Source organism: Seriola aureovittata, chromosome 7 (assembly GCF_021018895.1).
Source record: "Seriola aureovittata isolate HTS-2021-v1 ecotype China chromosome 7, ASM2101889v1, whole genome shotgun sequence".
Classification (NCBI taxonomy): domain Eukaryota; kingdom Metazoa; phylum Chordata; class Actinopteri; order Carangiformes; family Carangidae; genus Seriola; species Seriola aureovittata.
In genome coordinates this window covers 25,257,824-25,280,433 of record NC_079370.1, presented here as the reverse complement: position 1 = coordinate 25,280,433, position 22,610 = coordinate 25,257,824, and the positions used below count along the sequence as shown (strand labels likewise).

Here is a 22,610-nt window from a genome sequence, read left to right as displayed (position 1 = left end):
GATTATTAACAAAAGCTCACACACTTTGAGTCATAATAAATGGCACCACTAAACTTCGTCCTTTAATAAGTCGGCTGTACTAAATATGAGTTTAGTATATATTAGTTGTAATTGCTGCACCGCATCCTACCATGAACTGTATATAAAAAGCATCCTGCTGTAAGGACCTAGCTGTGCAGGCTGACTGCTCTCTGACATTCACAGTGTGAAGAGGTCCCCAGATGGGACATGAAAAGAAACGTAGTAGTAGAGAAGCTCTGATATATAATTGGCCAGTATGAGAATTACAACAATATATTATTGGTCAGGTAGATTTTTTCCAGTATTTGGCTCATTGTGGAATAGTTATTTGTGTTTGTTTTAATGAAATTATTTCTCTCTGAAATAGGGTTGAAGATTTAATAGAAATGTTATCAAAATCGCAATATGGTAAAGTGCAATATTCAATTCGCAAGAACTGCATTTTTTTGATAAAGGTAAAATGTGTCACAGCATACCATAAAAGAAGGATTGTGGTGTACAGAGATGCTACGACCTATAAATCATATTCTCCACACATAATGAACATGCTTGTTTGGTAGGAGACCCACCAAAAATGACATCAACATCATTTTCTGATATCCTATAATTTGTCAGTGGTGTGTCAGTTTCACCGATCATGAATTTGCTATGCTGCAGAAAGCCAATCTTAAAGAGGGTAATCAGATCCCATTACGGCAGGTGATAATTAGAAAGCCTTCGTAAAAAAAATCTAAAATGCATCTTTGTGACTTTTGTTTGAGCAGCATGAATGGAAAAGTGGTTTAAATTCAGTTTTCTCTGGTTGACAGATGGATATCCATGGGAAGATCCGAGAGGTGCTGGCTGAGACTGTGAGGGATGATCAAGGCCCAGCACATCGATCTCTGTCGGAGGCAGATTTTCTCCGTGCTTTGCAGTGCAGGGGTATCATAGACGATGTGATGAAGGACCTACACTTCACCCAGGTTGACCAGCCATTTTGCAGGCCTTTTTACAGATTTGCCATCTCGATGATCGAGTGATTCAAAATTGAAATAGAGCCTTCCCAGCTGAATGTCAAAAACAAATACTCAAATATATTAATTGTTGTAATACTAATTTGAACCTAGATCCAGATAACCGTTTGTCCAGTGTATGAAATCAATCACCTGCTGACTGTTCTGTACTTCTGTCATGTTGGACAGGGAGCAGCCACAGACGCAGAAACAGGATCTCCTCCAAAGCCTGCTACTCACTTTGTTGACAAAGATATTACTCATCTGAAGAAATGTAAGAAACATCATTTACTAACACAAACACACCAACATAATAACATGGGCTATTTTCTTTCAGTAAAGATATCCTTGTTACTTGTAGGCAGCAAAAATACCTGCAAAGATGCAAGAGCGCTTTGACGATAATGCAGCACAGACTTTACTGTACTAAAAGCTGATGTTTTGACATTGGCCTGCCTGCTTCAGAGTTTAAAGAGCAAGACAAATTACATCATATGTAAAACTAAACAGCAAAAGCTCATATGGGTGGACATAAATAATGCAAATATATAAAAGTATATCAACTAGACAAATAGTCCTTTATAATTGCACAATTTGAAAGTAGAAAATTCAGAATATCCTACCAAAGAGACTTTGCGACCAAAATGGCGTAATATGAAATATAAATGAGAGGAATAACATCATCAAAAAGACTGTCTCTAACCCTGATTATATGAAAATATAAACACTAATAGCAGGGATACTATAGTATCAGTAGGCTTGGGCTGATATTTGCTAATATTGAGTATTACGATTTTTCCATTCAAAAACAATATTTTTATAAAATCAAATTATTGTTATTATTATTCTTATAGTCTGCCCTGCTGTTGAGTCTGACCCTCATATCACTGCTTTGCTTACTATACAGTATACCTTGGCTTGGGACAAATAAGATCTATGAGCCTTGCTTGCACCCGAAACATAAAATATGATGGCATAATTATATATTATTACAAAAAAACAGACAACTGAAACACCCACCATGATAATATTCTACATTTTGGGCTGGACTGTATCGAGATTTTGGATATTTCCAAAGCCTAAGTGGCATATGACAAAAAATATTAAGTGCCAAATATTAAAGGTTCAATATACAGTATGCAGTATTAATCTATGAACTACTTTTGTACATTTGTATTCTGTACATGCACCCACAGTGGGTTTTGCTGTTTCTATTGAAGTGAGTTCCTGTCACTCAGTATGTTAACCTTTTCTATTACTGTGATGGTTTCTTTGTGGGAAATCTACCCCAGATTATACTGTTTACTGTATATGAATATGTATATATGAGCTGTGCTGTTATATATTATATACACAGACTGTCTTTATATATGATGTGATTTGATTTGTTCAGCTTATGGAACAAAGTCTGTGGTGGATAAGTGTCAGAGTGGTTCAGCCTCTAGTATTTTTGCTTGTTCACCACTCACAGTTATTAAGAAGCCTTGTACAGTTGGCACACCTCCCTATAGTTTTGAGCGTGTTTACTACAAAATAGATTAATATCCTTGTCAATGTTTGAACAGTTCTCTGAAAACATTCTTTTCTTTCTCTCAGCCAATATTGACCCATCGAGGCGGTGCCTGTATCTGCAAGTGCTCGGAGGTAAGGCCTTTCTGGAGCACCTCCAGGAGCCAGAGCCTTTACCTGGTCAGGTGTGCTCCACGTTCACACTCTACTTGCACTTCCGCAACCAGAGGTTTCGCTCAAAGCCAGTGCCCTGTGCCTGTGAACCCAACCTGGAGGAGGGCTTCCTCTTAGAGATTCACAAAGATGGCATAGGTACCTTTAAATCTGAAGTATTGGTGTCCGTCATGCTCAAGTGCTCAGACATTATCTGTTCTGAGTTTTTTACTTTTCCCACTTTTTATTAAACATTTACTATTTTGAAAATGTTGCAGACTACTGCTTTAAATCCACCAATGAATGTCATTGCTCTTGGTGCTGCAGGAGAGGGCAGTAAAATGGCAGATGCAACCACCATGCTGTCCATGTGTGACCCGGTTCACTTGGTCCTGATCAAGACGGACACCTCCAGTGAGACGACGCTGGTGTCATCCTACTTCCTGGACTGGAGGACAGTCCTCAGCTCGCCTAGTGGAAAGACCTGCTTTGCTGTAGAGCTGATGGGAGTTGGTGAGAAGGAGTGACTCTGCTGCAGTTAATATAAGAGTGATGCTGTACACACAATTACACATTTTATTCTAGTATTTTTTAATGTATCTTCTCTACAGTTCAGACCCAACAACTCTGAGTGCATTCATTGGCAGAGTGGTTGCTTATTATGTCATACTTCCAGTGTAATGTAATCCAATCCAATTAGCTTGATCCGAAGTGTGACACCCTTAGCTAAGTCTTTGATCATTCACGTCACCGGGAGAAAAAAATGAAATGACAGTTGAATTAAAAAAAAAAAATAGTTACATAAGAAATAAAAGAGGCTAGAGAGCAGCATCAACCATCAACATGTTGACGTTCTGACCAATGAGCACTCAGCAGTCATCACTACATTTTTACATGAGCACTTAGTACTTATGGGTCAGACCACACTCATCTTTGAACTCAACTACACAACTGTAAAGTTTCATGACTGCAACAACAACATCTTGTGGTTTTGATGCTATTCTCGTGACAGAATCTGTCCACAGACATATAAACACACACACACACACACACACACACACACACACACAAGATGGAAACAATACCAGCCCCACTGTCATAGCTGGTAACTGGGAAGCATTTTCAGCTTTTAATGGTTTGACTAATCTGTTGAAGCATTCTCTTTGGGGCTGATCCTCCCGGCTACACTGAAAGCTTTTCATACTCAAAACATTTTTCCTCACATTGGTTAAACCTGTTAGGCTGTAAAACATTGGTTCCCAACCAGCCAGACTGCTGAAAATCCAAAAATGAAGCAGCTTCTGCTTCCAACTACTCCTCTCAGGAGGAATATTTGTATGAATTATGACTAGTTCAACCAAAGAGATTTCTTCATTGAATAATGTTGAATAATATTAGAGGCCAGAAGATGCAACTTTTTTGTAGTATTTTACAAGAGATGAGCAAAGATCAGAGAAAGTAATTATGAAATGATCTAAATTTGAGGATAAAAACTGTAGTAGACTGAGTCTGTGTGTGTGTGTGTGTGTGTGTGTGTGTGTGTGTGTGTGTGTGTGTGTGTGTGTGTGTGTGAGACCAGGAAGTGAGTGTAAAGTCCCAGCAGGTGTTTTGACAGTCAGCCTGGAGCTGTACCCTCCTCTCACAGAGACTCTGAGCAGTGACATCATCAGCACACAGGTCAGCACACTGGAGTCTCTTTATCTCTGTCTGTAAGGTGCACTGTTTATTCATCTGCTTCATTATTCATGAATGAAATAAACCACTGTGAACTAATAGTAGCTCAGTACAACAGAAAGCTGTTACGGATCAATATTCCTTGTTAATATGAATCATCATTGAGCACGAAGCATCAAAGCTCTATATTTAGTGTAATGATGTTGCTGTGGGTTTCTCATTCAGCAATCACTGGAGAGGCAGAGGACGGCAGAGAAGGAGAGGCTCTTCTTGGTTTATGCCAAACAGTGGTGGAGGGAATTCCTGGAGATCCGACCGTCACATCAGTCCAAAATGGTCAAGATATTTGCTCAGGTTCATCTAAACTCTAAACCTTTACAGTGTGTCACATAGTTTGTTTAAGTTTAAGGACATTTCTCTAAAACCAGGCAGGTTTTCTATTTTATATATTTTCTATTTTTTTTTTATAAACAATAAACCTGTGGAGTGAATACAGAGGGGAGGGTTACATGCACAGACACCGATGAGGGAGTTTTTCAGAACAACTTCATTTTATTCGCATTTTGCCACTGACGCACTGGTTTAGTGTGTTAGGGGTTTGGGAGGAGGACATCTCCATTTCCTAACCAGTTTAAGGATTATTGAATCCTGAGCTCCTCAAATTCATATGTGGCTGCACGCCGTCCCTTTACCTCTGGGTGTGTGTGTGTGTGTGTGTGTGTGTGTCTGTGCGTTATGCAGGATGAGAATGGCATCAGCAGACCAGTGTGTTCCTATGTGCGTGTCCTCCGGGCGGGCCGGCTGCTGGAGAGTCCTCGCCAGGCGGCCCGCTTCGTCAGCCTGCTGGCCCACGAGAAGGCCCCGGTGGTGGGAGGAGGAGGAAGCAAGCAGGAGCAGTGGTGCACTTTAATGGCTTTCCTGTGCAGAGGGAAGGTAAGGAGAATGGGCTTCAAAGGTTAATGCACTTACTGTGTTTATAGAGCCTTACCGACAGAGATGTACACTGGCAGTTTTACCGCTTCTCATATCAAAGTTCCTGTGAAGTCACATGCGTTTCATTAGAAATAAATCTGAAGTTTGTAAAATGTCATTTATTTTAGTAGTCCATTTACACATGAATTATGAATCCCACAGATCAAAGGATGTGGAAGGTATCTTCATCTTTATCTTTACTGGAACTGAAATATAGTTTAGACCTGGTTAAGCCATATATTTTCTGGCCAGTCATGTTCAATGTTTCATAAAGTGTAGACTTTGTTATTGCTTTTTGTGATTTACTGTCTTGTTTGTGACATACTGTCTTTGAGTCAGTGCAGGGCAATCATCCAAACTCTCCATTTGGCATCTCTCTAATAGTCTTTGTGTTATTTCTAGTACAACCTTTGCTTTGCTCTGTATAAACACTTTGGACATAGCATTACAGTGCTGGAGTACTAATGAATAAATCTTTCCAAAGATAATAATATTACTATGACAGATGGAGATAACTGGATATTAAAGTCGGCGATGATCAAAAGGGAAACAATCCTCCATTTAACCATTTTTATTACCATTTCCCTCCATTGTTTTCATGCACTGTGAAGCTTTTGTGGAGACGAACAAAACTGAATATTGAATTTAAAATAATTAGGTCATACATTTTCAACCACATCACACCTACTGGAAAATTTTTCTCAGGTCAAATACAGATGAATAAAATCCAGCCTGGTGACTCCTCCACTGATCTTATCACAGGCCAATGACCTCTGAGTGTGACGTGGACATTTTTTCCAACTAACACTGAGACCTATTCTTGGATTCTCGCTCCACTGCAGCATGACAGAACCTCTCAGTGTCTAATATGACTCTATAATAACCAAGGAATTTCAGATTCACATTTATTGACTCGAGCATGTTTGACCTGGAGTACAAACTTAATATAGAATACAGTCATGACAAGACACCGAGCAGGAATGAAGACATTACTTTTTTTACTTTATAATGATAAACAAAAATCGAAGACATTTTAACTTAGAAACCATAAAATTTAATAGACAGTTGACATAACATAGGACATGACATGACATGGTGTGTATAAAATAAGATTTAGGGGTGAAGATTGTATTATGTGGGGTATGAGGGTGGGTAGTGTGTGTGTGTGTGTGTGTGTGTGTGCGCGCCACATGACTTACTCAAGAAGGAATTTAATAAAGTACAAAACAAAATAACATTCACCACATAGATACATGGTTTGAATAATACTGTCCCTGTGACTTACTCTGCTTACGTTCTTACACTCAAACAAAATGTGATACTGGTCTCCAGACAGTTATCTCTGCAAAGGTTACAGACTGTTTAATTCCTGTTCAAGTCATAGTATCTTCCTAAACCTGAGTTTGTCTTTTTCTTCATACAATAGATACTTTACAATTTAAACCGGTTTAAATCTTACATAAAATCACACTTCTGTATCATAGCTGCTTTTCCTATTTTCTTTGCTTTGGTGTTTTTAGCTAAAACTAGCTGTGTCCCTTTTATTTGTGGTCTCTTTAAGATGATTGTATGTACCTCTCTATATGATAGCTGTGTGAAAGAACCAGAAATCACTAGTAGGGATGCCCCGATCATGTTTTTTTGCCACCGATACCTGTCATCTGTGAGTGAGATCGGCCGATCCATGTCAGATACCAATTATTGTTTGTGTTCTGTTATAGCAGCTGGTTTAGCGTTGGTCAGCCTGCTTAGTTTTGTAGTGTACTGGGACTTCCAACAGGCGGCAGCGTAACCTGATAAAAGGACCACAAACAGTAGTACAAAAAACTCCAAAGCAAAGCAACAAGTATCCTACATTAAGGACAACTGAATTACACAATTTAATAATTCATTAATTTATATTTATATTTATATAAAGGTTATTAAGCCTATTCAATACACTAAACAGTGCAAGTAGTGCAAACTAAAGAGTAGAACTAACGAAAATAGAACTAAATGCATTCAAATTGTATGTATTTTACCGTGGCATTAATTGCAGATGTAAAGGTTCCACACGGCAGACCTGTTGTTTTGTTTTGGCGGCCTGTGGCATGCTGGGAGGCGGGACTACACTACACCGCACACAGTGTTTCTCCCAGCCGCAGACATGAAATATGAAAATTGGCCGATAATGATTGGCAGCTGATCAATCGGGGCATCACTAATTTAAAATAAAGTGGATGCATTTGAAGTTCATGCAATTGTATTCTTAAAACAGAGTTGGCAGAAATGCATCAAATTAATGAAGTGAAACTGTAATTCTATTTCCATCAAATCAATCTCAGTCTGACCCTTCTGACTATCATGTGTGTTTTGAATTAATGTCACACGTTTCTGTTGCCCTAAATATATAGTTTGGTTCAATAAGTCAGGAAGCGCCGCATAAACTTGGTCCAGCAGCGTTTACACTCACTCCATTTCTGAGCACAGCCGATTGTGTCATTTCTGAGAAAGAGGGATTCGTTCCAAGTTGACTGACTGATGCATTTTCATCTCTCGACTAGATAGCGTGGAATTTCCCAGACCACCACAGGATAAATGTTTCCTGCCTCTCCTCTGTGAGCGGCTGGCAAGACAGACAAGACACCACTCTCACAAAGTGGCCCTTGTCAGCTGTGATTTATGAGTTTCATTCCAGGGAAAATTAATTTAGCCTCATCAGTCCCCAGCCTGTTCTGATGCTGCCGTCCATATTAGCACTTCTGGGGAACATCTATCATTCTGACTTGCCTGTAGCTCGAGCCATCACGCAGCAGCAGCAGCAGCAGCAGTAATAGTAATAGTCGCAGTCCCTTCTCAGTCCAGGCCTCTTCAACGGAAGAAGAAAAGTCAAATAAAAGCTGCTACTGTCAGGGACAATTTGATAACTACAGAGCTTATTTCCTGTCCAGGAAACTTTTCTCGTGGGTTCAACACTTCTGAGAAAGACAAACAGTGCATAGAGAACAACTCGGTGCCGTTACAGTGTGAATATTTCTCCAAAGATCTTTTTATTGAATTTTGAACAAATTGACAGAGTGCACGTTTGTATAGTGTACAATGGGTGTGTCAGTGTGGGACTGAATTACTAAAACACCAGTAAGTTTGTTAACGTGTTTGCACTGTGTACCATATACACATGACAAAGCAGGAGGTGTCTGTATTAAAGGAGCACAACATGTAACTTTATCTCCTTCACCCCTCACCAGCTCCAGCTCCTTATATTACCCAGAATTCCTTATATAAAAAGGAGCTTCACCCCTGGAGTACAACAGAGAGCTGCTGGAAGTCAGGCTTTTCATTTAGAAAAGAAAGAAAGAGAGGAAATAAATAAATAACAAATGAGGGGTTTAGAGATGGATAAGTTTCTATAGACTGTATTACTGACAACAATCAAGTGAAAGACAGAAAAACAAATAGTTAGTTAGACTGAAGATTTTGAAAGTATTCTAGGAAAGGTCCCCACACCTTCAGGAACATTTTGTTTGAGTTAGAAGCTGAATAGTGGATCTTTTCAAGGCTTTGACAGGACATAATGTCCCCCAGCCATTTCACAGTGTAAATTATGAATTTGTCCTGAAACCGACTTTATAAACTTGAACTATTTTAAGCTGCAAGTCATAATATTTCCAGGAAAAATTGTAATATTTTCAGAAGAAATTGTGATATTTAGAGAATAAAGTTGTAATATTTTAAGTCATAAAACCTCTTGAAATAAATCATAATATTTCAAAGTAAAAGTTCCAGTATTTCAAGGAAAAAGCTTTAATATTTTGAGACTAATTCAAAATATTTTAAGATAGTGGTAATATTTTGATATTAAGGCCCTAATATTTTAAGATTTTAATATTCCACCTAACGTCTTTGCTCTGTACCCAGCCTTCACGAAAAACAAAGATTGTCATTGAGCTTGTAAGATAATTCTTGACCTTTTGGAACACTGTGTAACAAAATATCAGCTAATATTTTAATATTAAAGCTTATGGTGCGTTCAGCTGGAACTCAAAGTGTCCCCCACTGAATGGAGAAGCTCAAGAGGCTTAAGAGGTTTCACCAGGATTAAAAGAATCTGTTGCAACTTTGCAGCTTTAGAGACACACGACCTAAAATGAACCACAAAATAATCCTGTGCTGCAAAGCTAAAATAAAAATAAATAAAAAAAGGTTAGTATAGGTTGTATCAGTCCTGATTAATGTTCCAAACACATGGTTAACATACTGTTGATACTACAGTTTCCACATTTCAAACTGAGCACTGTGTGTCCTCCTCAGGGAGACTGTGAAGACCACGCCACCCTGCTGTGCAGCCTCCTGCTGGGCTTTGGCCTGGATGCATATGTGTGTGTGGGCACCAAAGCCAAGGGAGTGCCACACACCTGGGTCCTGACCCGCGGCACTGATGGGAGCATTACATTCTGGGAGAGCCTGGCTGCACACAGGTCTGACTTTTTTTTTTCTTATTATACGGTCACCTCTCCCTTGTCACTCCGGCATCAAACTACAGCTTCTACAGTGGTGCTCTCAGTGTAGTTACAACATGTTGGACATGTGCAGCAATGCAGCATATTGTAGATATTCTGCAATGGGTACTTCTAACATTGTAGAAGGAGAAAGGTTGTATTTCACAGATATTTTATACATAAATCTCAAAATTTTCAGCTAGTTTACCTGCAACTGCTGCAGCCAAACGAAATCATTTGAACTACACAGAGTTTTTTTGTTTTCGCCTCACTTTGCCTCATTAGACAGTCTTTGTGTGTTTGTCAGCAGGAGATCTCAGAATGGATTTCCATGAAATTTGGAGGCCAGGCTTTGGGCCAAGGAACAATTGATTATATTCTGGTGTTTATCCAGTTCTGGGATTTTGTCCATTAATTATTGTCGTTTTAGCCAAAAAAAATAAGAGCTGATTTCATATTGAATGAGTTTGTGAAGTTACAGTAAGTAACGGAAAATTAGGACCTTTGTATGTATTGTTGTTATTGTTTGAAGTACTGTGTTTATGTGTTTTGTAAGAGTATATAAGATATTTCACTCTCAATATTTTTGTCTACATTTGACAGATTTTTTGTCCAAGAATTTTGACCTTTGTGCGTTTTTTTTTTATATTTTTTTAATATTTTCGTTTCACAGTTGTAATTTCATTTGAATCTGTTTATAGCAGATTGTGAAAAGATGCATTTGAAACTGTGCATCATGTTCCATTTTTATCACATAAATCATTTTGTTTGTAAGTTTGTGCCTCCTGTTCCTTGTGCTCAGATACCTCCACAAGGCCATAGACCCGGATGCCCCGCCCCTGGCCCCCCAGCCCAAACACTCGTCCCCCTACCGCACTGTGGGCTGCGTCTTCAACCACCAGACCTTCTTGGCCAACTGCCAGCCATCCGATGCTGTGGAGATTTGTGTCTTTGACTTCCAGGTAGGAGCAGTTACCCCCACCTTCATCACTTAACAGGTGAAGTGGGAAACATCACTCTCATATACATCATGGTCCACTGTTGTACTTAGTGCCACTGAAATATCATTGTCTTGTTCACATTTGCTTCACTGGGAGGTTTTGTGTGAATAGTAATTTTCAGGGTTTGGTGAAATGAGTTTCTTCATTAAGGCTGCTAATCAGATTGGCCAGAGAAGATCTAATAGAACCCATGGTGAGCAAACATGTGCCTGTTTCTCCCTCAGAATCAGTCTCGGTGGAAGGCGATGAGTGAAGAGGCTCTGAAGTCTGTGTGTGCCCCAGGCTCTATCACCTCTTTGCCCCTTCTGCCTCCGCTCTGTGCCCCATCTCTGGATCCTGCTGCGTCCAGCAACCAGCTGGAGCTGGAGATGCGCTACCTGGTTTCTGAGCACAGGAAGGTAAAACCCTGCTGGATATGGATACCTGAAGCTTTAGCTGATTCATAACTCGCCTGTGCTGTGTTGTGCTCGGGAAGCTGATGATGGCTAGGGTTAACAGTTATTTACATTTATATTTAAGTAATTTACCTTTAACTTATTGTTATACTATAATCTAAGTTGTATTTGACAAATTCAGTTAAATATACATATATGTTTATATTTTCATACAAACCTGGGTGTGGCTAGAAACCACTGGGAGGAAGTGACCACAGTTTTTGATGAACTAATCCTTTAAGTGCCATTGGCTAATTACAGCTAAGGTGCTGTGTCTTGATATGCAATGTAAGAATCACTAACCACAGTATGGGCTCTGTGCTGGTCTGGCCTCCAGGATCTGGATCTGGCAACAGTCTGGGACGACCACTTGTCCTACCTGCTCTCCTCCGCCTTATCAGCCTATGAGCTGGAGCGCTGCACCGGGGTGTCCTGTGGCAACGAGGAGTTCCAGGACGCAGTGAGGAGGGCAGTGCCAGACGGACACACCTTCAAGGGCTTCCCCATACACTTCTTACACCGCAGTGCTCGCAGAGCCTTTGCCACCTGCCTCAGGTGAGACACTTTTTTGATTATACTATGGGTAGCAGCGAATGTGTGTGGTTATAAAAATCCCTTGACCTGTTACTGGGGGGATGAACTGCACGTTGGCAGGCATGTCCTTGAGTACTGCAGCTCTATACTCCAAATAAAATCCAACCACACACTCTGTATGGAGGGGAATCTCACTACAGGGACCAGAGAATATGTCGGTCTTTGTAGTGTTTTCAGAACATCACAAAGCAACAGTAATTAAACACATCCTCACATGTCCATGTTCAGCACGATTCAGTCTCTCTGAAAATTCAGCCAGAACTGAAACCGCTGTTTGTCCTGAGCTGCTGGCAGATTACATATGAGTAACATTACAGATTGAAATCTGGCTCGAAAGACACGCCATCTGTCTCCTGCCTTCATCATGTGTAACTACATAGTTTATCTATGAAAGGGTTCATGAACACACAGCCATCAGTTTTGACTCAGTTTGTCAAGCGTTGCCATTAGGTCAAAAGAATCTTCCCTACTTATATTTCTTATTATATATTTCTTATATTTGTTATTATTTTATCAAAGACTTTTCAGCTCTCCACATTTCTTACTCTGTGTCTCATGTCACTTTCTGTGCAGGTCTCCATTGTGCCAGGAAATAGTTTGTTGTCGTGGCGACCATGTAAGGCTGGCAGTCCGTGTCCGGGTGTTTGTGTATCCAGAGAATGCGTGTGCAGTGTGGCTCATGTTTGCATGTAAATATCGCTCTGTACTCTGAGCTGCACAGAGATGGTAGCTACCAGCTAATGTTGCCCATCGGCAGGCGTGTTTTTATAATATATATTTCTGCACACACTTTGCATTAGAAAACCTGCATCCATGATTACACTGTTGTTTTTAGTGATAGAGACATTTTTAACAGATGTTTGTGACTTTTATCTCTACTCTGGTGCTTAGACCTTTATTTTGTAGTCCGGCAGCCTCTTCATTTGTACAGACTTTTACGATCAGATTTGTATTTATATATCTATTTTTGAAAATAAATTGAACTTTTGTTATGATGTACATTTTAGAGACCTAATTGAAAACATCTATTCTTTTTTGCTTTCATGAATATTAACAGGAAACAGGAACAGGAAAGTTTTTTTTAATTGCATTTTAGTTTTAAATATTAAAAATTCAGTGCACATTACAGTATTTCACTATTGTCCGAGCTCGGTTTTCACTACGGTTTCAACAAACTCAAAACACTTTCACCCAGAAATCTCACATAGCCACAAAAAAAACGTAAAGAATCTGTATTAAATTAGGTAGAAAATGATGCAGAGGGTTTATTAGCATCACAACAGTGTATATGTTTTCTTAATGATGATTTTTATCATTGTTGCATTTGAAAAATTTTACAGTCATAATGACATAAATAATCCTGTCAAACAGTCAGTATCTCACATCACAACAGCCAGCGGTCATTTCATCAGTATTTTACGGATGACAAGTAGAAAAAATTAAAACTGAACTTTAATTTTAGCTATTGAATATGCTGCAATACTGTAACTATGTAAATATGTATAATATATGAAATATTTAGAGTTAGATTTTTTTAATAATTTGTAGTTGAATAACAGGCACCTAAAATGCACTGCCTGTGTTCTGAGGATTCCTCTGATAATGTAAGTTATAATGAGACTGTAATAGTAGACAATAAACCGCAGTATAATTTCAGTACATTGTAACATTTTGATAGTAATCGCAAGGCAATTGATTGCATCTCTTTTTCTTTTTGTTTGTCTCATATGAGAAATATAGGATATAAGTAATCCTGTTTAATTGCTGCTCTCTAAGATATTGTTGTGTAACTAAGGAGAAATGCTTCAAACAAACTCAGGCTTATATGAGCTGATTGTGTTCAATGGACTGAGCAAGTGATTTTGGTGTTTTATATGTAAGAGCAGCATTTTGTTGTTAAAGGTTTTGTGTTGTGAATTTTGCACAGAGAAACTGTTTAAAAACTGAGCCAAAGTGAACATTAATACTGTTCATGAATATTCATTTGTAATACATTAACACAACACTAGATGGCGATTTAAGACTAATGTTGAGACAGCGAACAGCAGCCGCCTGGCCTGCCGCATACAAAACAGTAGAGCCATTTGCTTACAGCTCTTAAGAGCATCTTTAAATGCAGAATGAATGATGTAACTGTGGTCACTTCACTGATCCGTTCCAGAAATCGCTGTCTGATAAAACATGATAAAATCAGCAGGTGTATATTTAATCAGTAGAGATGTATAAATCCGGAATAGCCATTAACAAACCTCCACTGTAGAACTAAAGGATGAAATTTAATTCCACTAATGTTGCAAAAATATTAAAGCTATTTTTCACCTTTGAAAGTGAGGAGAAACCACGGCACGGCCGTTCTTCTGGCTTGAGAGCCACTGAAATCCCACAGGCGAGTGTTGACTTCTAATTTGAGACTGGCTGATTGTGAAATTGCAGAGAAGGTGAAGTGACAGCTGCGTGGTTGAGCGAGTTATTGTGCTGTTAGGTGAAGTCAGCTCAGAAAGTTTTGCCCTGATTGAAGTGCTCTATTAATTGACACGCAGAGGGTAGTTTTGTTTTTGTGGAGTGCTTCGCTCTGTTCCTTTTTTCCCCCGCACTCTGTGCCATATTGCACAGTGCTGTTTTGAGTTCTGGGGGAATCGTTGACACATCAGCCCAAACTTTGACTAGAAGCCTGAGAGGATGGCCAATTAATTCGATTTTTCCGGGAGCTAATTTGCAATTCTGCATTTGCCCCAGAGTTGTTGAACATGAGGATCAGGAGGGAGGCTGGAAGAGTGAAATAGAGAGCTAATGAATAATTCCTCCCTTTTCTCTGAATGTCACACACACACACACACACACGCACACACACCTTCACTCCGCTCATTACCGTGTACTACTGAAAAACTGTACAGCAAAGGAAGTGTTTGATGCTGGGAACTCAGGTATGTTTTCAGCCCATATTAAACAGCAGCGCTCAGGTGTAATTGACTAATAGGCCCTGTGGGACAGGAGCTACTATATAAAGCAGAAAGAGAGGAAAGGAGATGCTGGTTTCTAGCAAAATTGGGTGTAACAAAACCATCACTCACACCTTGAATCTCAACACTACCGCTGACGTGAGTGTTTGCATTCAGGGGAGAAAATTTCTGTAGAAGTTTCTGTTGGTGCTGTGTGTGAGCATCAACTTTGGTGTCATGTGTGAGTGTAGAGAGGATGTACATTTCTTTTAGTTTAAACAAAACAATGAATTGATTATGTAAAGTGACTGAAAGATCAGTTTCACAGTATAAATGGCTCTGCAGCCTGTACGTTGGTAATGGTGATAAACTGGATAGAGATAGAACGAACCTGCAGGTGGAAATTATGTTTGCATTATCGTGCGTGCTCTATTTTTCACACATATATTTGTCTTCCTCTTTCCACGGTGGCATAAGCTGCTAATGAATCTTTTCCATCTATAAACAATTCACCTGCAGTTCACAAGTATTGTCAATAACTGTATCATCAGTTGTAATGGTGTTGATTGGGAGAAATATATTTTAGCTCACAGCCATCTTTAGCACATTATCGTGGGATGTTTGTTTATTATGCCTTGCAGTTAAATACTATTTTTGACAAGTCATTGAGAAAAAATGGATGTTAGAAAAAAAGAAATATTCTTAATAATTGGAAAAATACTAACTTGAAAAAAAAAAAAATCTCCACCATCACACTACACTTAATATTTTCATATTGGAAAATAAGTACTAAAGTTGCATAGTGATGTAGCACCTTACTTGTCTAATGTCTCAAAATTCCTTGCTGCACACTTGGGCTGCTCCTCACTCTGTTTTCACAACTAGCAATGAGTACAAAGAAGCTTTTGCATGTCTAGGTAAAAGGTAAAAGTTTCTTGACTTATGGGCTCACTATAATACTTAGTTTTGCACATCAGCGTGAAGTTACATTTGGTTTTCACAAGAATATGAAGTATATGTGACCTGCACTTGCAAACCCAGCTAGGTTCCAATAATCACTGTAAGGTTCAGTGGCGTGCGGTGACTTTTATACACAGGCATGCAGGGCCGGAGAGCCAGCAACACCTCTCTGCACTCCTTCCTGGCTGGAGCATTGGGATTACTCCTTTCAACTGACAGTAAACATATCAAAGGTGCACTATAGAGGAAAAATATCTAAAAAAAAAACATTTCCACGGTAATCTTCAAAATATTTCCCATTAACTGACAATGACACACTCAGTGCAGAATCCTGCCTGCACTGCATCAGTATGCTTCTCAAACTTCCTGCAGATCTTGAACAGAGAACACTACTTATCTTTAACAGAGAAAAATATTCAAGTGACAATTAAAAAGCAGGACAGATTTCGAAGGCTTGGGAATAACATTACATGGTTAACTGTAAATATGTAAATTAATATGCGATTTTTTAAGTATTTTGAGTATTAAATGTGTTATTACCAGTTATTAATGATTGTATTGAGGATGTCTATTGTTGATTTAATCATTTTTACATGTGTGAGATGTATTAAAAGAGGAATGTGCACTGAGAGTGAACATGTACAGGGCCCAGATTTAGCTCAAACCTCCTCCCTCTTTTTCTGAAGTAAGTCTCCGGCCAATCATTTCAAGTTTCAATCCTTTTTTACATTTAAATTACAAGTTTTGTCCCAGAATTAATAATTGCGTATAAACTCAACACAGCCACACTGACCACCTCATTATTATTACATATTACAGTTCTTTCCAGGAAGTTATTAGGAAATTGCAAACATCTAAATAAGGTGTTGGTTTAATTGCCAGCTTGAATGTCAAAGCTTACTCCACACTGATGGGAATTTAATTCTGATTAACAGAAGCCGAAAATGAATCATGATTCTAAGAAAACTGTTTTCAGCCTAAAAATACATTAATAGCCACTTCCTGTGGTGTGGTTCTATGTATGGCAACGTTGGTCCAGACTGAAATTGTGACATTTTGTACAGCCATTCATTGTGCCCAGATGATGAATCATCTCCATTTAGGTTTTAGGTTTTATACCTGCAAAGCTAATCACATTCATATCAGCCTCAGCTGTACATTGTGTTTAGCACGTATTAGCAATTGTGAGCATGCTGCCAAACATATCAAACTAAGACAGAGAACATGGTAAATATTATATCTGATTAACATTAGCATTGTCATTATGAACAGATTAACATGCTTACACTAGCAATTAGCTCTAGCATGGCTGCAGACTCTTAGTCTTGTTTCCTCAGTGGTTGCTACCTGCTTTAGATTAATCCGTCTTCTTTGCCTTGGAGTTCCACTAAGAAACAGTCAGACTGCAGGTGTGATCATAGGAAGGACAACAATACAAATGCATATATGCTATTCATGCATTTCTTTGCCTGCTAATTATTTCTAATATTCTTTATCCCCGGGAGTCACAAGACGAAAAGCTTGTCTCCACACACAGAGTGCAGGTGTAGCCACTGAGCTTTGCTGTTTCCTCTGGTCACAGCAGTAAGAAGTGAGTGTCCATGGCTGGTCTCCTACATGTAGAACCACCTTATTATTTTGTTGTCACTTAATTCAATGTATAGGCCCTGGGCTCTGTTAGAGTTTGTCAAGTAAATGAGAGGACTAATGTCGCGTCTCCTCATCAGTGGTGATTTACAATCGTGGTAATATGAACACTGACAGACACTGATGTATCAACTAATTACTGTATTTCAGCCATATAAAAAAGGAATGTTTAGATGTTTAGCTCTGCACCAATTTCCATTGTGTGTGTGTGTGTGTGTGTGTGTGTGTGTGTGTGTATGTGTGTGTGTGAATGTGAATGTTGTCATTTGCCGTCTCACAGACACAGTTACTAATTCATTACATATTTAAATGATAGAATGCTTGTTACAGATGTGACAAAAATAATAAGAACCAAATATTCTTCTTCTTTTACCTGCAGATGGTGAGTACAGGGTTATTTTAAAAATGACAATTTGATTGTGTACACTTTTTTTCATTTTCTGGAAACACCCCCACATACACTGTTTATACATAAATGGCTTGAAGCTAATTGTTAAAGTAGTCATTAGGGTGCACCTGTAACTCCATATCTCTCCAATTATCATATTTCTCATAATATCTTCCCACCACCCATCGCCGGGTCTCTGCACCTCTCTTTCTCTTGTCTTATTTCTATTTTTGAAATGTAAAAATTCCTGCAGGGGGTAAAAGAAGGAGTGGGAGAGATACAGAGAGGAGCGCTGGGCACTGGAGAGAAATGTGTTGCATGGCCTGGAGCCTATCGGGTAATAAAGTCATTAATTCAGCTGATTAAGTTGGCCTTTGGGTTAAAGAAAAATCATATCCATCTCCCTTTGAGATGTGACTGGGGAAGCACAGAGGAGGGAGAAGCCAGCTAATTAGTGCTGAAAAACAGGAGGGGGGCCAGAGAGGGAGATGGGAGATGGAGGGAGAGACAGAAAGAGAAAGAAACTGTTTGCATGTGTGTGTGTGTAATAGGGAGGAGGAGAAGGACATGGAGGGAGTGCAGATAGGTGTTTCGACTGAACTACTAATGAGGCATGTTTGGGGTGAGGGAGTGACAAGCTCATCAAAACGCTCGCTTGCCAGGCGAGCCATTTCTCTCAAAGAGTTTGCCCGACTACCTTTGAGCCCGACGCTGCCACTTAATGATGTAAAACAAGAGAGAGAGGGAGAAGTTAGGGTGAAATGTCATTTTGCTTGCAGTTTAATGAGCTTGTTGTTGTGGGATGCAAGAGTGGAAAAGACAGGGAAAAGAGCAATAGGAGAAGCAGGCAGGAGCCTCATCTCCCCCAATCCTCCTCCGAGCGATGATGATCAGAATGTATTAACTTGTGAAACTATGGTGCTGTTATGTTGTCCAAGTCTGGGTTATATGAACAGAAAAACAGTGTTTCATACTTCCATATTCAGACTTTAACAGTATGATATCTCGCTTTCATGAGAAAAACAGAATAATAAATGCTGCTCCACAATTTGTTCAAAAATAATCTGAACTGTGCATCCTCACTTACACCATAGAGACACCGATAGAAAACTCCATGTGTATCCATATACTCTTTATGTATAAATATATATATGTGTGTGTAAATAGATGTATATAAGTGCATCCCTTTAATCAGTGGTGTATTGTGATGACAGAGAAAGAGCATTTTATGAATATATTGAGAGGGAAGAAATATCAGAAGGTCGCTAGTTCAGGAAAGTACAAGAATAATATCTGGTTGTTGGGTATAGATCTAAAACCCTGATGATCGGGATTTGAAGCAGCAGTTGCAATAACATTCAAGAAATTTCACCAAGAGCTTGGCTTTTTACTAGTGATGTTGCATCAGATCTCATGTTAGAAGGCCTTTTATTCTGAGGCTGTGATGTTAAAAACCACTGTGTCAGAGCGTGCTTCACAACTGCAAAAATAATGTGGCTGATGACATTTGAATCAGGTCACTGCTTCATTTCATCTGGTCTGAACCGTGTGGAGAGCATCGTCTTTACAAAGATCACTGAGCCACACACACACAGTCTGTGGGTTATAGGAGCAACACACGTGTGTGTATCCAGAGGCACCTTCATGTCCACACCATGTCATCATACACATCACCTTACTCTTATACTGTGTTGTGTAAAATTGAATGGGATAAAATACAGACTCACTGATGGGTCTGTTTGGTGATGTCATTGTACATCATCAGCGCATCATCAGGAACCAGGTGTGAAAATCAAATTCTGGTGATTCTGTCTGGACCTATATGCTTTTAATGTATAGGCTATATGTATGTTTTGTGGTTGCACAAAGAGCTGACAGAGAACTGATTATTGGTATTATTACTGTGGCTGCAAATTGATCTCTGTTATGAATAACGACAAACAGGTAGAAAAACATTGCAGAAAGGAGATGTCAGTAATATTTTGGAGTTACTACGTTCGGGTCGCCACCTAATGAACTGACAGTGTATTAAAGATCCAAATATAGTGATTGAGTGAGTGAGTGATCAGGGTAAAATCCCTGCAGTTATGTGCATGTTTTCCCATGGTTACCAAAAGAGTTACATTAGGGTTGTTTATACAGATTACTTCCTGAACAGTTCACGGACAGTTGGTGGATTTATTAGTAGTTTAGCTTTTGAATTCATACTAACACCACATACTGTATCTGCACCTGTTTGGTACGTCTGCTTCAGACCATAAGTTGAACTGCACCAGAGTGCAAAAGTACTAACTGTGCAAACACTCCAAGCTTTGTTTTAACCAAACCAAAAACATTAGGTGTGAAGACCTGACCCCATTTCCTCACTACATTTCATTTCGATGTCTTAACAGGAATTAATTTTGTATTTACGGAAGGAGATCAATAAACAAAACACACAAAAAAATGTATACCGTCCCACTACCCCACTTGGTACAATCCGGACTGCCAACCCCTGGTGGAGCAAAGGGTGTGTTAACCTCATCCAGGTAAAATGATTAGAAATCAAATGAATGAAAACGTCCTAAATAGAGTAAATGCAGTCATCAACTGAACTGGATCCACAATTTAGAAAATATAAAGCACATATCCAATAGACAGACTTCATAATAAACTAATGAATGAAATAAAAAGGGAATTGCTCCCAGCAATAGGTTCCTGGATAAATATAAATTTGGTTGAAATTAGCCCTTGGCATGCTGCCACTTGATTGACTCAAATCCCATATGACTAGAGGATCATTAAGCACACAAACAAAATTACCATTACATTTGTGGCTTGTTGTTCTGAGAAATGCTGAAACTCAGTCACGTCAACAAATTCAGGGAAAACATTCACATGGGAGCAGCTGACCCCTGCATGACTCCAGTCCAACTCTGGATTGTCTTCTATTGCATGGAGCAGCGGGGAGAGAGGGCTGCACTGCGAGCTGGTGGCAGAATCGAGCCTGGAGCTGGATTATACTGCATGAGAGAACTGAAGGAGAGAGTGATTCCTAATGGGACGAATGATGATGCCTTAAAAACTGGGATTATTCCTTGTCTTTTTTTTTTCTGCAAAACTAATTTAGCAATTACTGCTGATTATGTAGCTTTGAATAGGTTATGATTAGTTTTATGCTTTGAAAACAATGTAGAACCATGAAAGGAGAGAAAATGTATGAGGGATCTTATTTGAATGTATGGATTTCTACCAGTGTGACAGAGTCTCAGGTCCTTAATGCCTCGAGATGGTGAGATCTATGCAACTTGTTCAGGAAAAATGTGTTACAGTGAATACACAAGGTTTTCTGATGTTCTGCATGCTTACCAAATTAATGGGGAGAATAAATGGCAAGGAATCTCCTCATTTCCACAGAGTGCAATGAAACAATCCAAAATAATAATAATACTGCCACCGACTCCTCTGAGTGGGTTAAAGGTGCTATATGTAGGTTTTGCCTGTTGTCCAACATGGTTTCTTGCCAGGAGCAGGTGGTGGGGATTGTTACCTGACAAGAGCTTCAGACATAGTTGTCTTTATAATATGTCCTCTGAGCAGCGCTACATCTTCAGGGCAGACCGGAGGCTACAGTGAGTCGCTATCGGAAAGTGACGACACTGGCCGGGACTGGCTGGTTAGCATGCTAATTTCAGTGGAAGAGAAGACGTGATAGACACAAAATTAACACTGGTTTTGCTTTCCACCACTGGAGACAGCTGTTGGTGAGTAAAGGAATGAAGTTTGATGCTGATTTCACAATGTTTCTTCTAGACTGGGAAGCAAGCAGCTGTCAATGCTAACGTTAGCTATGTAGCAATAGCAAAACTTACCAATAGCTCCTTTAACGACACTGCTGTTATTTCCTGTTTACTGTTGACAGTCAACATCAGTTTCTTTTAATCTATTGCAATCTTTTCCTAACTTATACTGAGTAGTTTTTTGTGCCTAAACTAACCAGACCTTAACAGTTTTGAAAGGCTGCAAATGATGTTGTCTTGCTGAGAGGAGCCTCAGAGCAGAAAACATTTATATGTGTTCCTTGGGAAAGTAAACAGCCTATTTTTTCCTTTAGTTTTTATGTCTTGTTTAGTCTCATCAATCTCACAACCTTTGCTTCTTTTATCCTCTTAGTTTACTTTATTGTAAAGTATCATGTCCCATCCTTATTGGAAAACAGGAGCTAATAAAGTGCAATTTAGTGACATCATTAGTGATCATGACATGCTTTATGCTTGCTGTGGAATCGGAGGTTTTGGTCACCTCTCACCATAATTTGGAGCTGCCAATATGCAAAGCTGCCAAGTCTATCTTTAATGTCCTATAGCATGAGGAACATAAGGACTTCCAGGGGTTAGCATCTTGCCTGCTGCCTGGGTACATCTGGTCCCATGGCAAACACAGAGAGACTCTTTTGTCAGTATCTACAAAGGCTGAGAAGGAGAGAGGAGAGAGAGAAAGAGGGACTCTGCTGGCCTTCTTTTTAAACCAGTTTAAAAGACTCTCTCTTCTGGAGTCCATTAGAATAGCAGAGTCTCTTCTTCAGTTGCAGATTGGGATAAACAAATGTGCTCTGTGGTCTCTGCCAAATAACCTTGGCCACTGCTATTGAAATGGTGGTCAATCAAAAGAAAGGGAGAGAGGTCGGAGGGGATGGAGGGCTGTGAAGCAGCAGAGGGGAGCCAAAGCAATGGTGAAAGAGGAATAAATGGGGCAAAGGAGGAAGAAAATGAGAGAGGAAAGGCAAGGGTGAAAGAAATAGAAATAAAAATGTGAGGAAAATGCTAGGACAAAAGTAAGATTGAGTGGGGTCTGATAGTCAGAGCA

The 22,610-nt window shown here is 39.4% G+C and overlaps 1 protein-coding gene across 3 annotated transcripts in view; it reads left to right on the top strand.

Moving 5' to 3' along the window:
- cep76 (centrosomal protein 76) overlaps nucleotides 1-22,610 on the top strand; it is a 32,313-nt gene that overhangs the window by 352 nt on the left and 9,351 nt on the right. For 2 of the 3 annotated variants that reach the window (XM_056381742.1, XM_056381743.1), the window contains exons 2-12: nucleotides 831-986; nucleotides 1,206-1,290; nucleotides 2,613-2,837; nucleotides 3,006-3,191; nucleotides 4,258-4,355; nucleotides 4,578-4,706; nucleotides 5,094-5,285; nucleotides 9,615-9,781; nucleotides 10,605-10,764; nucleotides 11,028-11,201; nucleotides 11,575-11,792. In XM_056381742.1, the coding sequence (XP_056237717.1) occupies nucleotides 831-986; nucleotides 1,206-1,290; nucleotides 2,613-2,837; nucleotides 3,006-3,191; nucleotides 4,258-4,355; nucleotides 4,578-4,706; nucleotides 5,094-5,285; nucleotides 9,615-9,781; nucleotides 10,605-10,764; nucleotides 11,028-11,201; nucleotides 11,575-11,792 (1,790 nt within the window). Of the gene's footprint in view, nucleotides 1-830; nucleotides 987-1,205; nucleotides 1,291-2,612; nucleotides 2,838-3,005; nucleotides 3,192-4,257; nucleotides 4,356-4,577; nucleotides 4,707-5,093; nucleotides 5,286-9,614; nucleotides 9,782-10,604; nucleotides 10,765-11,027; nucleotides 11,202-11,574; nucleotides 11,793-12,404; nucleotides 12,963-22,610 lie in introns of those variants that run through there. The other variant, XM_056381741.1, reaches the window with a different exon arrangement.